The sequence below is a fragment of the Cynoglossus semilaevis genome, chromosome 19, assembly GCF_000523025.1.
Source record: "Cynoglossus semilaevis isolate Cse_v1.0 chromosome 19, Cse_v1.0, whole genome shotgun sequence".
Taxonomy (NCBI): domain Eukaryota; kingdom Metazoa; phylum Chordata; class Actinopteri; order Pleuronectiformes; family Cynoglossidae; genus Cynoglossus; species Cynoglossus semilaevis.
This window is the reverse complement of record NC_024325.1, coordinates 11,686,040-11,702,010: the sequence shown is the minus strand read 5'-3', so window position 1 is coordinate 11,702,010 and position 15,971 is coordinate 11,686,040. Positions and strand designations below refer to the sequence as shown.

The 15,971-nt window shown below is 40.6% G+C and overlaps 1 protein-coding gene across 3 annotated transcripts in view; it reads right to left on the bottom strand.

Annotated features, from left to right (window-relative positions):
• Positions 1-66: 66 nt before the first annotated feature.
• Positions 67-15,971, bottom strand: part of sptbn2 (spectrin, beta, non-erythrocytic 2) — a 30,055-nt gene continuing 14,150 nt past the window's right edge. For 2 of the 3 annotated variants that reach the window (XM_017041565.2, XM_008332972.3), the window contains exons 7-39: positions 15,660-15,775; positions 15,398-15,510; positions 15,090-15,277; positions 14,582-14,699; positions 14,296-14,454; positions 13,909-14,211; positions 13,586-13,739; positions 13,092-13,486; positions 12,734-12,997; positions 12,322-12,533; positions 11,823-11,960; positions 11,507-11,726; positions 10,869-11,405; positions 9,872-10,074; positions 9,608-9,698; positions 9,376-9,522; positions 9,036-9,299; positions 8,634-8,858; positions 8,448-8,537; positions 7,793-8,065; positions 7,438-7,568; positions 7,154-7,358; positions 6,554-6,928; positions 6,218-6,462; positions 5,996-6,134; positions 5,650-5,734; positions 4,894-5,090; positions 4,662-4,789; positions 4,167-4,236; positions 3,738-3,916; positions 3,489-3,662; positions 3,317-3,359; positions 67-2,978 (exon numbers count right to left, since the gene is read on the bottom strand). In XM_017041565.2, the coding sequence (XP_016897054.2) occupies positions 2,769-2,978; positions 3,317-3,359; positions 3,489-3,662; positions 3,738-3,916; positions 4,167-4,236; positions 4,662-4,789; positions 4,894-5,090; positions 5,650-5,734; positions 5,996-6,134; positions 6,218-6,462; positions 6,554-6,928; positions 7,154-7,358; positions 7,438-7,568; positions 7,793-8,065; positions 8,448-8,537; positions 8,634-8,858; positions 9,036-9,299; positions 9,376-9,522; positions 9,608-9,698; positions 9,872-10,074; positions 10,869-11,405; positions 11,507-11,726; positions 11,823-11,960; positions 12,322-12,533; positions 12,734-12,997; positions 13,092-13,486; positions 13,586-13,739; positions 13,909-14,211; positions 14,296-14,454; positions 14,582-14,699; positions 15,090-15,277; positions 15,398-15,510; positions 15,660-15,775 (6,391 nt within the window). In that variant the 3' untranslated portion in view covers positions 67-2,768. The remainder of the gene's footprint in view (positions 2,979-3,316; positions 3,360-3,488; positions 3,663-3,737; positions 3,917-4,166; positions 4,237-4,661; positions 4,790-4,893; positions 5,091-5,649; positions 5,735-5,995; positions 6,135-6,217; positions 6,463-6,553; positions 6,929-7,153; positions 7,359-7,437; positions 7,569-7,792; positions 8,066-8,447; positions 8,538-8,633; positions 8,859-9,035; positions 9,300-9,375; positions 9,523-9,607; positions 9,699-9,871; positions 10,075-10,868; positions 11,406-11,506; positions 11,727-11,822; positions 11,961-12,321; positions 12,534-12,733; positions 12,998-13,091; positions 13,487-13,585; positions 13,740-13,908; positions 14,212-14,295; positions 14,455-14,581; positions 14,700-15,089; positions 15,278-15,397; positions 15,511-15,659; positions 15,776-15,971) is intronic. The other variant, XM_017041569.2, reaches the window with a different exon arrangement.

Here is a 15,971-nt window from a genome sequence, read left to right as displayed (position 1 = left end):
CTGGAATTTTATACATTTTTATAACCGATTATATACAACAGAACAGGGAAATGACACATTCTCAAATTTTTCATTAAACCGTGTTTTTATTCCTAATAATAGATTTCAATACACATGTCAACAAATTTCAGAGGTTTTTTTTAATGAAAATGCTCCACAGCACACTGACATCATGTCTGATTTTACCTGAAAACAGTAATCATTTTTACAATAAGTTGTATTAGTAACAGTAGTAGCAATAGTAACAGTAGCAATTTTAATAATAATAACAACAATATCATAATAATAATGTGATAAACAAATTCAAAATAAGGTGAAACAAACATGTGTCTTATGGTGGTTGTTGGACAGCTTACTGCAACAGACTTGGATTAAACAGTACAGGCATCCACTACACAGCACACATTCTACCATCCTATAAATTAAGGAAACTTAAACTTAAATCAGACTGCTTTCAGTCCTAATATTTTACATTAAGTAAAAATCAGAGGGTTTTATCTTTATGAATTACCCTGTACTCTGGCCTTAAGAAATTGTATCTGGCATTATTCCATTTACTGTAAGAAAGAAATGGAGACATACAAAAAAAGCTTCATTTTTAGTTTTAAACATGCATGGAACCTTGTGTCCACTATTTGTTAATTTAGTTTGTGTCCTACAGCTTTTGTAACAGCACACACACCTGGAAATACAGTATATCTGGATTTGAGCATGTTTTGTCAATGGGTTGTAGATACAAATAAAGCTGTGGAAGCTTGTTTTTACCAGTAAAAAAAATAAGCAAAAGCAACAAAATAATTAAAACAAAAGTAGAATCTTTTGAGAAAAGTAAAAAAAACATGGGGAGAAGTTTAATGTTAAAGTAATATTCTAACTGCAATTACAACATTTAATTACAACTGGTATGCTTTTTAAATATTTCTCCGTGGAAATGTTCCAGTGTATAGAACCGATACACTACTCGTACTTGTTAATACAAGGACTTGTGAGCTCAGTTGAGCCGGACAGTATTATTTTAATCAAGCACATGGAATTAGTCTCCATTTAGGATGGTCATGGTCACTTTGCAAACAGAAAAAGTCGTCCCATTTCTCAGGCTTGACTGATTTAGATAAAAAAATTAAAAAATAATGTTTATTTGGACACTTTGACACAATCCTTATCCAATAGGTTCATCTAATGGCTGCGACTCAGGTTAAGGTTTTGATCCAGCTTTAGCAGCTAAGTATGTCTATTCGCTGTATTAGCAAGTGCACACTCACGGTGCACCGATTACAAATCCAACTGTGACATCAACAAATTTTAACCGTTATCTTAGATCTAAAATGTTTAACAGCTGTACTAGCTAGGTATCTCGGTTTTGTCCTATTAGAAAAATATACACATAAATCATCAGCAAAAACTAGTGAAAGTGAAAAAATTTGGCAACTGAAAAAAATGTTTTTAGGATCGTGTTCTATACAATCCTGATAAAATTGAGAAGGAAAAAAAAACTCAATGAAAAGCAATATTTAAAAACCATTATAAAGTAATGGTATTATTTTAGAATTATTTCCTTCCAGTGAAATAATTCTCTTATTTCCTTCCAGTGAGATTTGTAGTCATCTAGTACATGTTCATAGCATTTTAATGGCCGTCTAATAAGGCCTTAGTTTAGTCTGTTTTACTGCCCTGTCCATGTGTGCTTCAGCTTTTTTATTCATAAATTACCCCACACCTTTACTTGGAGAATGAACAGTAACTGTTTTGCAAAATAAATCAAACAATAAATCTTCATGATCATTGCAAATGCAAAACTAAATACTATTTTAGAAAAAGAAAAAAACATTCGTGGCATTCTTACTCAAGAATGTAAATGGTTTCTCTATCAGTGTCTACATTTCTACACATCTTCTGCACTTATTAAATATATAGAGACAAAACGGGCTAGTTTTACTTTTAGCTTCTGTCAGAACTGAGATAACATTTGCATACAAATAAAGTTGCATTCTTGTGACCACATTGCATTAATAACTAAAATAAAAAACAAAAAAATAACAATCACAATCTGTTGCTCTTTTCCTCACTCTCTCTCTTACACACACACACAAAGCTGAAGATCCCTTGAGAGAAATAATAAAATGCAGATGAAATAAAACATAAAAGATTAAATTAAATATTAATATAGAAATATTTCTTTCCAATTAAACTTAAAATCTTTATTCACAAAGCTCAAATGTAATCAATTTCCCAAAAATGACACCCTAATGACTCATTTTAAATAAGTAGCACGTACGAGGTCAAACCCTTTACTAAACCCACGACACTAAATGTATTTCTGTTTATAATGGGTTTGACCACCTGTCAAATCAATGTTCTCAACCCAGAAACAGCAGTAGATAAATTAATGACAGCAACTGAAGAAACAGCACTCAGTGTTTCTCACGTCAAAAACCAAACTTTGTAGAAATGTTCTACATGGAGAGAGTGAGAGAGAGAAAGAGAGAGAGAGAGAGCTTAAAGTTTATGAGATAAATGCTAATCAATAGCAGAAACCATTCACCTGTTTATCACTTTCGTTTTGTCTAGACTCAGCACCTCAATGACCCTGACCTTTGTTTTTTGGCGCAGCTAAATGTCAAACATGGACTGGGCGATAGAAAATGAAAAGGGAAACAAAAGAAAAATCAGGAACACTACGTTCTTTTTTCCGGACAAAGCAGACACGTTTGTGCTGAGCCACGTGTGTTGTGTGATGGGTTTTTGCCTTTTTCTTTTTGTGACAACAATTATTTTTTCTTGCCAAAGAAGCTAAACCTTTTCTCGCGATCTTTATCTTTGCCGTCTTTGTTACGCATAGTGACGCCTCCGGCCTCCACTGAGCTCGGGGACATGGGAGGCATCGTCATGGCCCGGCTGAGGCGCATACCTCCAGGTGAGTCTTCTGCCTTGGTTGGAATGGAGCTGAGGATGGACTGAATCCAGGAGCTCATTTCAGCCTGTGTAAAGACCAAGACCATTTTTAGACTTTACACAGAGGCACAACATACTAATGAACTTTACACTGTATTGCAAGAATAACCTGTACCTATGAGTAAACTAGCTTTGTGAAAGTTTTCATTATGTTTTTTTGCCATATTTCACGCTCTACGATGCCTCCTGAAGGGTTTGTAAAGGGTTAATATATATGTAAATAATATAATAACTATCGTGTCTCTACTTCGGCAGTCTTGGAACGTAACGCCCACGATAGACGAGGGACCACTCTATAATTCATTCATGAATCATACAGCTTCATCTGTCCTTATTTATTTATTCTGGGTTTTTTTAATCTCACCTCATCCTTGGCTGGGAATAGATGCTCTGACCCATCTCCGAGCCTGGGGGCAGAGGACAACAATGTTAGACCGGAGCCACAGACTGATACATGCTTACTGCAGTAAATGTGCTAACAAACAACTGGTAAACTAGATAGTAGTGTATCAGGGAAGGTTGATTTGTCTACCCACCTGAGTTTGAAGACGTTTTTCCTCTTCTTATAGTCATGGGCCACTTCACACACAGCCTCTTTGAGGCTTATTGGAACTTCCCCATGATATGGAATGCCGTTGCTTGAACTTTTGCTGTCCTTATAGAAACCAAGACTCCCTTTTCTTAGCACACAGTACACATTCTGCCAGGACCTTTAGGAGTGAAGATGAAAAAAATTTAGCTTTCAACTATGAAACCGGTGCAACATAGTGGTTGGTGGCACTCACCTGCTTGCTGCCTTTTTGCTGTGGGACTCCATCTCCTGTTTGCGACAAAGCATTCCCTCGATGGTTTCTGGCTCAGACTCTGCTCCCCCTTTGCTAGGTAATGTGGCAGATGGCTCCAGGTGAGATGATGCCAGACCGCTATCCCTGTCGGGTCCGTTTACCAACTCCGACTCAGAGCCCTGTGGATAAAACGATACGTTAATGAAGTAAGAAAAACAACACACACATACACTGAAGAGTGTAAACAAAAAAGCAGCGATGCAGCCATTTAAAGCCATAGAAGTCATATGAGTTACAAAATGCCTTAACACTGTGGTGCAGAGAAATATACTGTATCTGGAGGCTGGTGTATCTGCAGAGTCAGTGACAGTGGCCAGAGTGAGGTTCAATGTCCCCACACCAACGACAGGGTAAATCAAAGTGACTCACCTGAGATGTGTCACTATGAACTCCATTCACTGACACCGATTGGTTGAGTGTGGTCTGATCCAGGCTTGTTCTGTTTTGAAGGAGAAAAGATGCACTTATGTAGCATACTACACCACTTTGACTTATACCATGGGGGGGAGATTGCTCTGGCCACATGAAGCCTCAGTCTTTGGATTTTTTTTTAACATAAACAAGGTAATGTTGCTGAGTGCCTTCCTACATTTGTGATTTAATTTTTAATTTCTTGTCATCTGCTTCACATTTGTACTGATTTGGGCTAATGGAAAATTGAATCTTTTGCACCTTTAAATGGAATTTGCTCCAGAATGAGTGCAAACTATTAGAGGTTAAGGTTTTTAATGTTAATGTTCATTAGAGAAAATGACTGAACAATTCATTTTTATACAGTTCTGTGCGTCATCCTGTGAGGGTGTCCTGCATATTACAGCTTTCATATCCACCAGTATCACTGTGCTCCACGCAGCCTAATATTACCTGGCTGCAGAATCATGCGGATGACTCTCTGTTAGAGACTGTGGAACATCATCAGCCACTGGTGCCATAGTGGCTAGCTTTGCCCACTCCTCCTCCTCTTTCCTCCTCTGGAGCTCCTGCTCCTCCAGCTGGAAATAGACACGTGAAATTTAAGCCAACTATCTGCGATGTACACTTAGAGGTTTCACCTACAAAATGAACTGTAAGTAGGGGAAAATAACACTCAGCTTACCGTAGTTAGCCTCTCCAGCATGACAAAGCGTTCTTCCCAGGATGCAGCAAGTTTTTCGAAGGCTTCGTGGCGCTTAATGAGACTCTCTACCTCGTCTACATTTGACCCCAGTTCTGCTGCTCGTATCAGAGGTTCCTGCCCTGCCAACCAGGACTCTGCCACATGAGCATCTCGCCCAAACTGCAGCACTTCCAGCACTGATGGGCAGTAAGAAAAAACAGACAGAGAAAACAGTTGACATGTTGTCAATTAATACAAACAGTGACAAAAGCAAGAGATTTACTGTAATTTAGACTGACTTTTAGTACCAGTACATATCAACGAATAGTCAGGACTGAGTTTATATTCACCATGGGATTAAAATTGTTCTTGAATCAGTTTTCTAAAACAGGTCAAAGGTTCTGACGTGTTACCTTTTTTATTAGCTGTGAAAGTGGTCCTGAAATTTAGTACATTTTTACACACAAAAAAAACAGCATAGAGCTGTAAAAACAGAGTGAAATCTAAAGATTGTGATGTCAATCTATGTTGTAAATTTTGAGTAAAAACAAATTGAATTTTTTAAATAAGAGCAGCAAGCAGTTGCCATTCTAAGCACTTGTTGAGAACCTTGTTTTATTACATAAGACAGTTTCAACAGAGCCAAAATCAATAAACAAGAGCGAGATCATAGCTGCAGCCTACATTCAAAATTCACCCTTCAATGTGAATAGATAAGTCACTCTTTCTGTGACTGGAATTTTTAAGCATACAAACCAATTTGTAAATGGTCCATCTTGTCCTGCCAATTTTTGTTGATCTTGTCCCGTTTCTCCTGCAGCTGAACTAATTTTTCCTGGATCTAAGATTAAAAAAAAGAACATAAAGAATAATTAAACAAGCATAAAAAAGAAGAACAAATAGATTACAAAATGAAAAAATATTCAGATAGAAGCAGGAAACCAAATCCATTAACCAGTTTGGAAGCAGAAAACTACCAGTATTGTTTTTTCTTCATAATGATTATTATGTCTTGTTTATGTTAGGTGCAACACTTCTTTTTTTGAAAGGTGTTAAACCTAACATAAACAAGAAAAACTGAAAATGACACATTGCAAAATACCTCGGCCGCTGCATGATGATTGTTGTTGATCAGAGTGTTTCCTAACTCAAAGCAGGCAGTGAAACTATCTGCCCGGGTCTCAATCTCTGACTTAATGTCTTGATGATTGGCAATGACGAGTCCTGCAGACGAGACGTCCCTGTAAGACAGACCTCAGGTCAGTGACTCCTACAGCTTATAAACAAACTAAAACAGCATTTAATAGCATGCCATTATATTCACCTGGGACTGTCGTGTGCTTCGATTTGCAAGTTGACACCGTCCATCCACAACATGAGGTCTCGCACCATGTTAAAGAAGCGAAACTTCTCCACCGTATCAAGAAGGAGAAGCCTGCGGGCTTGACCAGCCTGGAGCAGAGCCTCCCAGGCAGAGGTCACAGCATGTTCACTCCTATTAATGTCATCTGCTTTCTCACCAGCATAAGCCTTCTGCAGTCGTGCTGCATCATCCTGGATCTGGTTCACCTGTGACGACGAGTTGAATCAAGAATCATCAGAGACTCGGCTTCATTTCTAAGACTAGTCGTAAAAAGGACCTTTTTAACATGGAGCTGACCTGTCCACTCAGTGCCTGGATGTCATGTTCAAAGGTGTTATGTTGCCTGTGTAGGTGCTGCACCGTGCTCAGATCACGGCCGAGGTCGGAGGGCAGTTCGGCCTGCTTTTGCTGGACACGTTCAAGCACCTCCATAGCGTCTTGATGGAAACGGTGGAGCTCGTAGGAGGCGGCCAACATCTGAGTGCGTGTGTCAATCAGCTCCAACAGATCAGCCCACGCTTCATTCAGACCATCTTTCCACTCGGCAACATTGGCATTCTCAGGATGACCCGACTCGATGAGGTCGTCCGCCAGGGCATTCACACCATCCACACGCTCTTGGCCAATGTTGCTTGTGTCGCGTGCAAACTCTCGGAACTTGTCTCGAAGCACCTTTAGTGGAAAGATGTAAACATAGATCATCATTAACTGATTCAACTGAGCAGTCATTTCAGGACAGCATACTTTATTAACCTGGCAGTTACAGTGGTCATAAGCAGTACTGCTAGAGCCACGGTGATGTTGCTTAAAAAAAAAAAAGAAAGTAGTAGTATAAAATGCAAAACATTTGAGTACACTATTAAATAGAGTTGTAAAAAAAAAAAACCAACAACTTACTGTCACATGATCATAATCCTGTCCAAGTTCATGGGAGCCAGCGACCACTTCCCTCTCAGCTATCCACTGCTCCAGGTCGTCCACCTCACGTTTAAGCTGGGTCAAGCGCAGCCTCTCCTGCAGCCGCCCGTTACGCTCCTCGGCCAGGTCTTTCAGGCAGGCGTACAGCTTGTCCACTTGGGCTTGACGCAGGGTGATTCTCTCACTGTTTCACAAAAAAGAAACAAGACTTGGAATTTGTTGAGCAATAATGCACAGTTTTGTCAAGAAGAACTACCGTTTACCTCTCTGGGTGTTCACCGGTGACCATGAGACGGCTGCTGTTGGCCAGCTGATGGATGGTTTGGGCGTAGTCTTCAAGAGCCTGTTCTAGGATCTGGTGCTTCTTGACCATTACTAGTGCACTCTGCTCATCCTAGGATTGAATAAAATCATCAGTGCTACATGACAAATTCATTGGATCAGACAGTAACTTGTGATGAGACAAAGTTTAATTGTTAATACATCTTTTCTCCACACTGTGGGACAAACAAAGGACATTTTATCTCACCTGATTTGATCTTAAATTTTTACTAACAGACAAACTTTATTAAAACAGTTCTGGGCACAGCTCATTCCTATTATCAGGGTTCGTTTTACCTTGGCTTTTTCTTCTGACATCATGTGCAGCTCCTGTTCACCCATCCAGGCCTCTGCCTCTGCTGCATCAGCATAGAACTGCTGGGCACGATTGGCCTCAATGAGGCGGACATGGCGCTTGTCTGTCTCAGCGGTCAGCTGGTCCCAAAGGTTCTTCAGCTCAACCAAACGCTCCTCTGGATGTCTCTCACCCACCAACTCTCTTTGGGTCTGTCCTCTTCTGTGTATATCATCAATACGAGGATGGTGGCCCTGGATCTCCTTCTGCAAAGTCTGAATCAGAGACAACAGGGGTGTTTTTTAACAGTTCAGTTTCCTTTGCGCCTGCAGCAGTGCAGGGCCCGGCCATGGACATGTCATTGCCTGCTCGCTGTCATTGGTCTCTGTGCTTAGATTTTTGTTTAGTTGTGGTGTTCATGTGCATTTAAAGAAACATTTTTAAAGCATCTTTTTTGCAGCACATACATAGCTTCATTTCCTGTTGCCAGTTAGAAACAAACGGTCTGAAGCTCCACAAGTTTAAAAACAAGCAAGTTGGCACTTGCTTGTTTTTAATACAGCAGCAGGTTTAGCCTCAAATGTTTCATCACATACCAAACTTAAATAGGATTTTTGGATCACAGGCTGAAATATAACAGATATTGTGCTTTGTTACCTGGTTCTTCTTTATCAACAGCTGAACTGTGGGAAGATCTTTTCCATGGTCGGTGGAGGTTGCCAAGGGCATTCTCTCATTCACCCATAACTTGGACAAGGACACAGAAAACAAAATATATTATAAGGACAATACACACAGACCATACAGTCCAAATTAGGTAGTACTACAAGTATTCAAACTCACAATTTCATCCTCCAGATCTCTGTTGAACTGATGTGCTTCTTTAGAGGCCAGTAGCTGTTGCTGCCTCAGTTTGAGAGGCTCCTGAAGTTTTGAAAAGTTGTCAGTGACACGCCTCTGTTCACCATCTACCTCAGCCAGTCCAGCGTCCTCCTGAGACAGCGCCACAGCCTGAGACTGCAGGGAGTGCACCTCTTTCTCTCGTATCTCCATCTGATGCTCCAGCATCTGCACAGAGACAGAATATGTAGAATATGTTCACAAAATAAGACATTCAAACTAAACAGAACGGTTTCCACTGTAAAAACTGCAGAATTGTTTCAGTGAAATTCAGTGAAATGACATTAAATCATGTCTTGACTGTGATTTACAATTCTTGGTTTGCTCAGTGTGGTGGTTTGCTACCTGATGCTTCTTTAGCAAGATGTTGACACTGGTCAGATCTTTGCCATAGTCATCACTCTGCAACTGAGTCTCAAGGTTCTTCAGCCAGACATCTAGAGAGGAACAGCTCTGTGTGAAGAGTTCTGCCCTGTTAGCGTCGAACAGACACTGGGCCTTGGTGTGCGTGGTATTTTCTAGCTCTTCCCACTGATGCTGTAAGTCTTCCAGGGTCTGTTGGACAACAGGCTTCAGCTCAGACTTCTCTGCCACCAGAGCCTGACCCTCCTGTTGAAGATGTAAAACAAGTTGAAGAGTTTTTTTCCTATCCTGCTCAAAATCAGTCCGCTCTGTGTGGACTTGCTTTGTCAATTTTGTCCAGCCAGTCTTTGTTCGAGGCCAGCTCAGCCATGAAGGCCTGGTGTTTCTGCCACTTGCTGTGAAGATTTCTGGCTTCATCGTAGGACATGTCTTGCGCTGTCAGCATTTTCTCATTAATCCAGAGTTTGAGCTTGAGAACAGAGCAGAGAATTACTGAGTGAACACTTTCACCTTTGAAACATTTAGACTCAAATCATCTTTATGAACTCTTTTACCTCTTGTCCATCTTGGAGGAAGTGCTGAAGTTCACGGTTATCCTTCAGTTTTGTCAACAACTCATTGGCAGATTCTCTGTTCTTCAATTGCCTAAACAAAAAAGTAAGTCATAGGTCAAACATTTATGTACATACATGCACACATGGCTGCAGATTAAACTAGACATGATACCGAGCACTGTTCTCAGATGCATAATGCTGGTCTTTTTTAAAGCTTCCCATTTTCATCAAGTTAAATCTCTAATACTTTTACTGGTTATTAACCTTTCTTCTATGCAGTCCACTTTTTCTTGGATCTTGTCGGAATTAGCATTAGACTCATTGATGAGGCGTCGTCCAGTCTCCAGTACACCAGTGATCTTCTCCTCACTGGCCTCTATGGTCGTAAGGAAATCCTCATGCTTTTTAATGGCCTCTTCTGCTCCCTGAAGACTGGACGGCATCTCTGTGTGAGAAAGGACATACTCCTGCACACAAAAAACAGCAAAGTTAAAAAAAGAAAGACAAAATTAAACTTCTTTAAAATGTTTTACAAGTTTGCCTAGAATGAATAATGTTATTTCTGGCTTACAAATCACTGCACAGTCAGCTCCAGTTGGTAACAGCTGCCTGTTTTGGGCTTAGTTAAAAATTAGATAACCTGATGCTCCTATTTATAATTCCTTTTAACCAAAAAATGTGGAATACAGTTCTTGGTCAGTTAAACAGGAACAAAGGAATGTTTCACTTTTACCTGAGAGATTTACTTTAAACAACTCTGATATGGAAACGTGCACTAGTCCACTTATGTCTCCCAGGTACAATTTCCATGTCCTTAATCATCATGAGCTTCTCACATATACTGTATGGCTCAGCCTTGGGTTTTATCAGATGGTCATGTTTTTATATTTGTACAAAGTCTAGCTGACATTGTTCTATCACCAGGCTCATGACGTTAAAGCCTCACACAGGAGTCTGTGCCGTTCATGTTTGAGCCTTTATCAGATTATATGATATCAAACTGTATTGTCACAATACCTGGTAGAAAGTAACAGAAAGTATTGTCACAATACCTGGTAGAAAGTATGTGATATTATATTATATTTTAGATTGTGTGTTAAAAAATGTCCTCTGGAGTTGTGCATGCACTCCCACAATCCATGCACTCTGAGCTACTTCCTGTGCAGCAGACTTATTCATGTCTAAAGTGTGATACATTAATGTGTGAACACAGACAAACCACACACACAATCAAATGCCAAATAGCTCAACTTGCTCTGACCTGGCTGTTCAGGAAAGCCTCTGCCTGTTTGGCATCTCTTAAGAAAGTCTGGAAGTCAAAGGCTTGTGCCAAAAGACTATGGCGGTTTTCCCACATGCGATGCAACTCATGCCAACCTATGTCCAGTGCTTGAAGCCTCTGGGCCAAGAACATGTGTTGGGCATCTGTGTGACCTTGGGTCACCTCCTCACCAACAGCTCGCATTTTCTCATAATCTTCCTTGTAGTTATCCACATCATTCTTGATATTCTCGTGCTGTGCAATCAAGCTTTCAGCTTCAGGGAGGGAAATGGGAATGTCCTCTGAGGCCACGGCCGTCTGTGTACGGGACAGCCAGCTCTGAAAGTCATCCAGATCTCTAAGAAAACCTTGAAGTTTGCTGGCTTCTCCTAACGACTCCTCACGGCGCTTCATTGTGACGTTCAACTCCTCCCACACTTCTTGAATCTCCGTCAGCCGGCCTTGGATCTCTGCTGCCTGATCAGGATGTTCTTTCGCCAACTTTTCTGCCTCATTTTTCAGGTCATCCAGTTTGCCCTGGAAATGATTAAAAAAAAAAGTTTGTTTGCCTTTAAGTGTAACTTTCTTTTTTTATCATTCAGTTATTTATCAATTGGTTGCTCAGTGTAACTTGTCACCTGTATGGCCTCCAAGTCCCTTTCCATGCCTGTAAGTTTGCGCTGCAGTGCCATCACTCCAGCCAGGTCGTTACCCAGACTCTGGGTGGATTCGATCACCTTTGTCTTTTCCCTCATCCAAGTTTGTATCTCGTTACATTCCAGATGGTAGTTCTGGATGTTAAGAGCGGACTCCAGGGCCTGCTTTTTCTGACCAGCCAGTTTTTCAAACTCAGCCCATCTACAGACATTCAAATTGTAATCTTAACAACAGTATGATCTCCTAGCAACAGCTTACAGGGAGTAAAAACACAATTGGTTGAATGGTCGATCTGACCTGTTGTTCAGTTGGTCTCGTGTCTGGTGGATTTGGTCCTTGCTACAGTTGTCAGAGCTCAGCAGCTGCTCTGCCACCTGGTTTACATCAGCGATCTGAGCACTTATGTTGTTCATCTCAGGTTCAAGAGTCTCGAACCTGCAGAGGCAAATGAATTCATTCTAAGAAAATTTGCTATTTGGTTCAACATGAGGTTGAGTCACTATTATTCAGTCAATTTAGTTGTAATGTCACAAGGTAAACACACAGTAGGATCCACGAGAGGAGGATTAGATTTTAAAAATGTCTGCTCTAAAGGTTTTCTTTAGTTTCATGCTTTTGTGGCCAATTTTAAAAAGTAATAAAATATTGATAGTATTTTCCTCCAACAGCCAGTAAATGCTTACTTTTATGAGTAACTTTAAAGTTCAGCATTTACATGAAGCTACATTTTGAGTGAAACAGATTTTCACAAACTTACTACAATTTATTCTAAATATTTTTTACTCCAAACACTGACCTCTGCTGTACAACTTCCAAGTCCTCCAGTTTATTCAGGATCTCCATGCCATGTAACCACTGCTCCTTCTCTTCAATCCAGAGCTGGCAGGCATCAGCAGCACTGAACATGCGGTACTGGGCCAAGGCACCTTCCAGAGCCAGTCTACGAGCGGCCGATAGGGCTTCCAGCTCCTTGTACTGATTCTCGATGGTGGGTAAGTGACATTCCTCCTATATTCCACAGTGAACGATACGTTTGGATATAAAATAGTTTGTCAGATCAAACAAAATGAATTGGTTTAAGGCAATAACATGCTACAAACCAATACTACGCAGAATAAAAGACAGAAAAAAAAAGTACTAATACTACGCAGAATAAAAGACAGAAAACAAATCATTACCTTACACGTATATATAAAATAAAAACCCACCTGAGGGAAAAGCGACTCGTCCCATGTTAGTGCTTGGCCCTGCTCATGTAAGGAGTCCAAAAGAGGGCGGTGACTTTGAATCTCCTCCTGTATCTCCCGCTGTTTGCGAGCTAGGGTTTGAGTGGCAAACTCATCATAACCCACTTCTTGACTTGACACCCGTCTAAGTGTCTCAGCGATCCAGGTTTTCATGTCATTGGCATCTGTATGGAACTGATAGAGGGCTACTGCTTCCTTTAGTCTCTGCTCTCTGTCTTTGGTTGTCTTCAGCACAAAATGAACATAAACAAATTAATGAGAACTAAAAATGTTTTGAATGATGAAGTGTTTGTAAAAAGAAAAAGGCATTACTACTCACCTCCTCAAGATGTGCCCACTGTGTGTTGATATCTTGAATTCTATCTGTGACCTGTTGGGCTCCAAAGTGACCCTCTTTGACCAGAGCATCCCCGGCAGCAATACTGTTACTCAGTGGGCCATAGCGAGCTGCCATCTCATCACTGAAGGCTTCATGTTTACTGAGCAGATGAAGAGCAGAGGTGAGGTCACGTCCACAATCACCACTTGCCAGGATCTGCTCCTGGTCTCTGATCCAGGCAGCCTCCTCGCCAAGATCCCACAGAAACTGCCAAAGGCGACGAGAGTCTTCAAGCTGCTCTTTGCGTTTTCTGGAAAGTTCACCAAGCTCCTCGTAGGATTTACGGAGAAGATCAACCTTTTCACTAACTAAGCCTGGCTCACACGGTTTGTATGCTGTCAGATAGGAGAGCAGAAATACACAATGTTTGAATGTTGCACAAACATTGATCTGGAGAAGGAATGCTGTCTGTGAAAGCATGTTCATGAACTCACCCTGGTCCTGGGAAGTGAAACGCTCTGCTCCGCCCTGTACTGCTTTGATACGCTCTGCCTGAGCTGAAATATCTGCCTCTACCAGGGTGTGGGTCTGAAGTAGGTCCAACACGTCATGCAAATGTTTGCCACAATCTTGAGAAAGCAATCGACCCTAAAACAAATAAAAAATACACGTTGTTGTTTGTTATCGTCATTATCAATGTACAGAATAGGGTTTTAACAAAAACAGTACCAGTTCCCACCAGATGATGGACTCCTCTGTGAGTTGCTAAGGACATATGTAAAGTGGATTGTTAATATTTGTAAAGTTGGTTTTTTACCTTCATGTCGGCCATCCAGTCCATGATGTAGCGCATCTCCTGAAACACTCTCTGCTGGTCGAGATGGGAATTTAGCCTCTCTCTACGTGCAACCAGAAGCTCCTTCAAGTATTCCCAGAGCCTAAGGACATTATCCCTACGTGCAATTATACGTCGCACATCGTGGTAGCGCTCAGCTTCCAGTTCTTTGGCAACAGCCTCTACAGTAGCAACACGCTCCCAGTATGCTCTGATGTCTGTCTCAATTGCCTCATGTTTACGTGTGGCAGCTTCCACCGCGCCTAAATCGGTCCCAAAGTTGTCCTGGATACAAAATAAAATCAGTTTGAAACACTCCATATATATACATCATATATGACAGAATAATATATTTTTTACTATATCTACCTGTGAAACAAGCCTCTGGTTTTCACTTAACCACGTTTCCCTCATGGCGGCTTTGCGGTCAAAGCGGGCAGCGAGCATCTCCAGTTTCTCCTGTCTAATCAACTCATTTCTGAGCGCCAGCTCACGTTCATGCTCAGCTTTTTCTAGCCGCTCCCAAGCCTGTTCAAAATGTCAACACAACAAGAAGTTAACAATTAAAGGCAACAATAATCTTATATTTGTATGCACATATTTAACATGTCAAATTATGTTGTTATATAAACATAAACATATATAAGAACCAGACCTTGTTGATGTCAGATATAAGTTTGCCCTCTCTGGGCATGTAGACTTTTTGGTTGTTGGCCCGCATTTTGCTCTGGATTGTAAAGAGCAGCACCTCCAGATTTCCTTTCTCTGTGAATCTGGAGAAAAAGAAACAGAAACTATGTCAATTTCTACTAGAACATTAAATTTAATTCACAATGAACACATTTCTGGGTATAATGATTATGAGCTCCTCTGTTTTTTTAAAAAACAAAAAACATACATACTGTACATTATAATGCAGCCTAAGTATTTTACAAGTCACAGATTGAACAATTTGGTTTGTGTCGATGGTGAGAAAAAGTACAATGTACGTTCAAAATAAAAAAAAAAACAAAGCCACTTCCTGTCCACACCAGTAACCACATTCCTGGTGTCGGTGCTGATTACTTCATATTACAGAAAGGGGAAATGCATATTTGTATACAAAAGGTTATTTTGTATTGAAAACCGAGAGTCAGCACCAGACTGTGAGTCACGTTACTCACTTGGGGGGTTTCTCCACTGTTCGGTAAGAGTTAAAAGCCTGCAGTTGGTTCTGGACACCACTCAGAGAGTTTGCCAGCTGTCTGTCGTTGAGTGTCCCTATGGTTTGCTCAATCCACTGCAGCAGTTCTGAGGCCAAAGTTTCGTACTTTTCTATCAGCTGGTCAGCCTCGATGGCATAGTCCAGCACCTGCAGTGAGGAAACCTCTGTCATTTAATATTGACATATTATTCTGATATTGACATATTATTCTTACAAACACACCTATAGGGGTAGTGTAAACACAGGACAGTAATAGTGGAATCTTACCTTTCCTATTCTTTTTCCCTCAACTGCAAGGGCTTTCATCTTGGAGAAGTAATGATAATAAGTTGCGACATAAGTTATAATGGACTTTTCATCTGGGTGATCAACATTTACATCTGAAAAAAGGGGAAACAATTCATTAATTATTTCAATATGCACGGAATAGTAAACGATTCATTGGCTGTGAACACATGAGTCGGCTGTAGCAGTTGTTTGAGCTGTAACTAAATACAACATTTCGTGTCCTGGTTTATTATTTTCTTACCTTCTGGGTCCAGCAGCTTCGTAACCCCCATTTCTTTCTCAGCCACATTAAAAGCATTCTGAAGATTATAGTGAGCGTTGGACCTCTTCAGGTTGTCAAAGTTAATCAGGTCTGGTCTGTGTTAGTAAAGAGAATGTCTTCATTTATATTCATCACAACGACATTAACAGTACTATCATGTGTCAACATTAATGAAAAAAAAGGCTGAAACACAGTTATTAAACAGCATCAAGAGTTTGAAACGTAGGGACAAACAGTCGCACGGCCGAATGAGAACACAATTCTCAAAGAATATTTTCACCATAAGAGAAA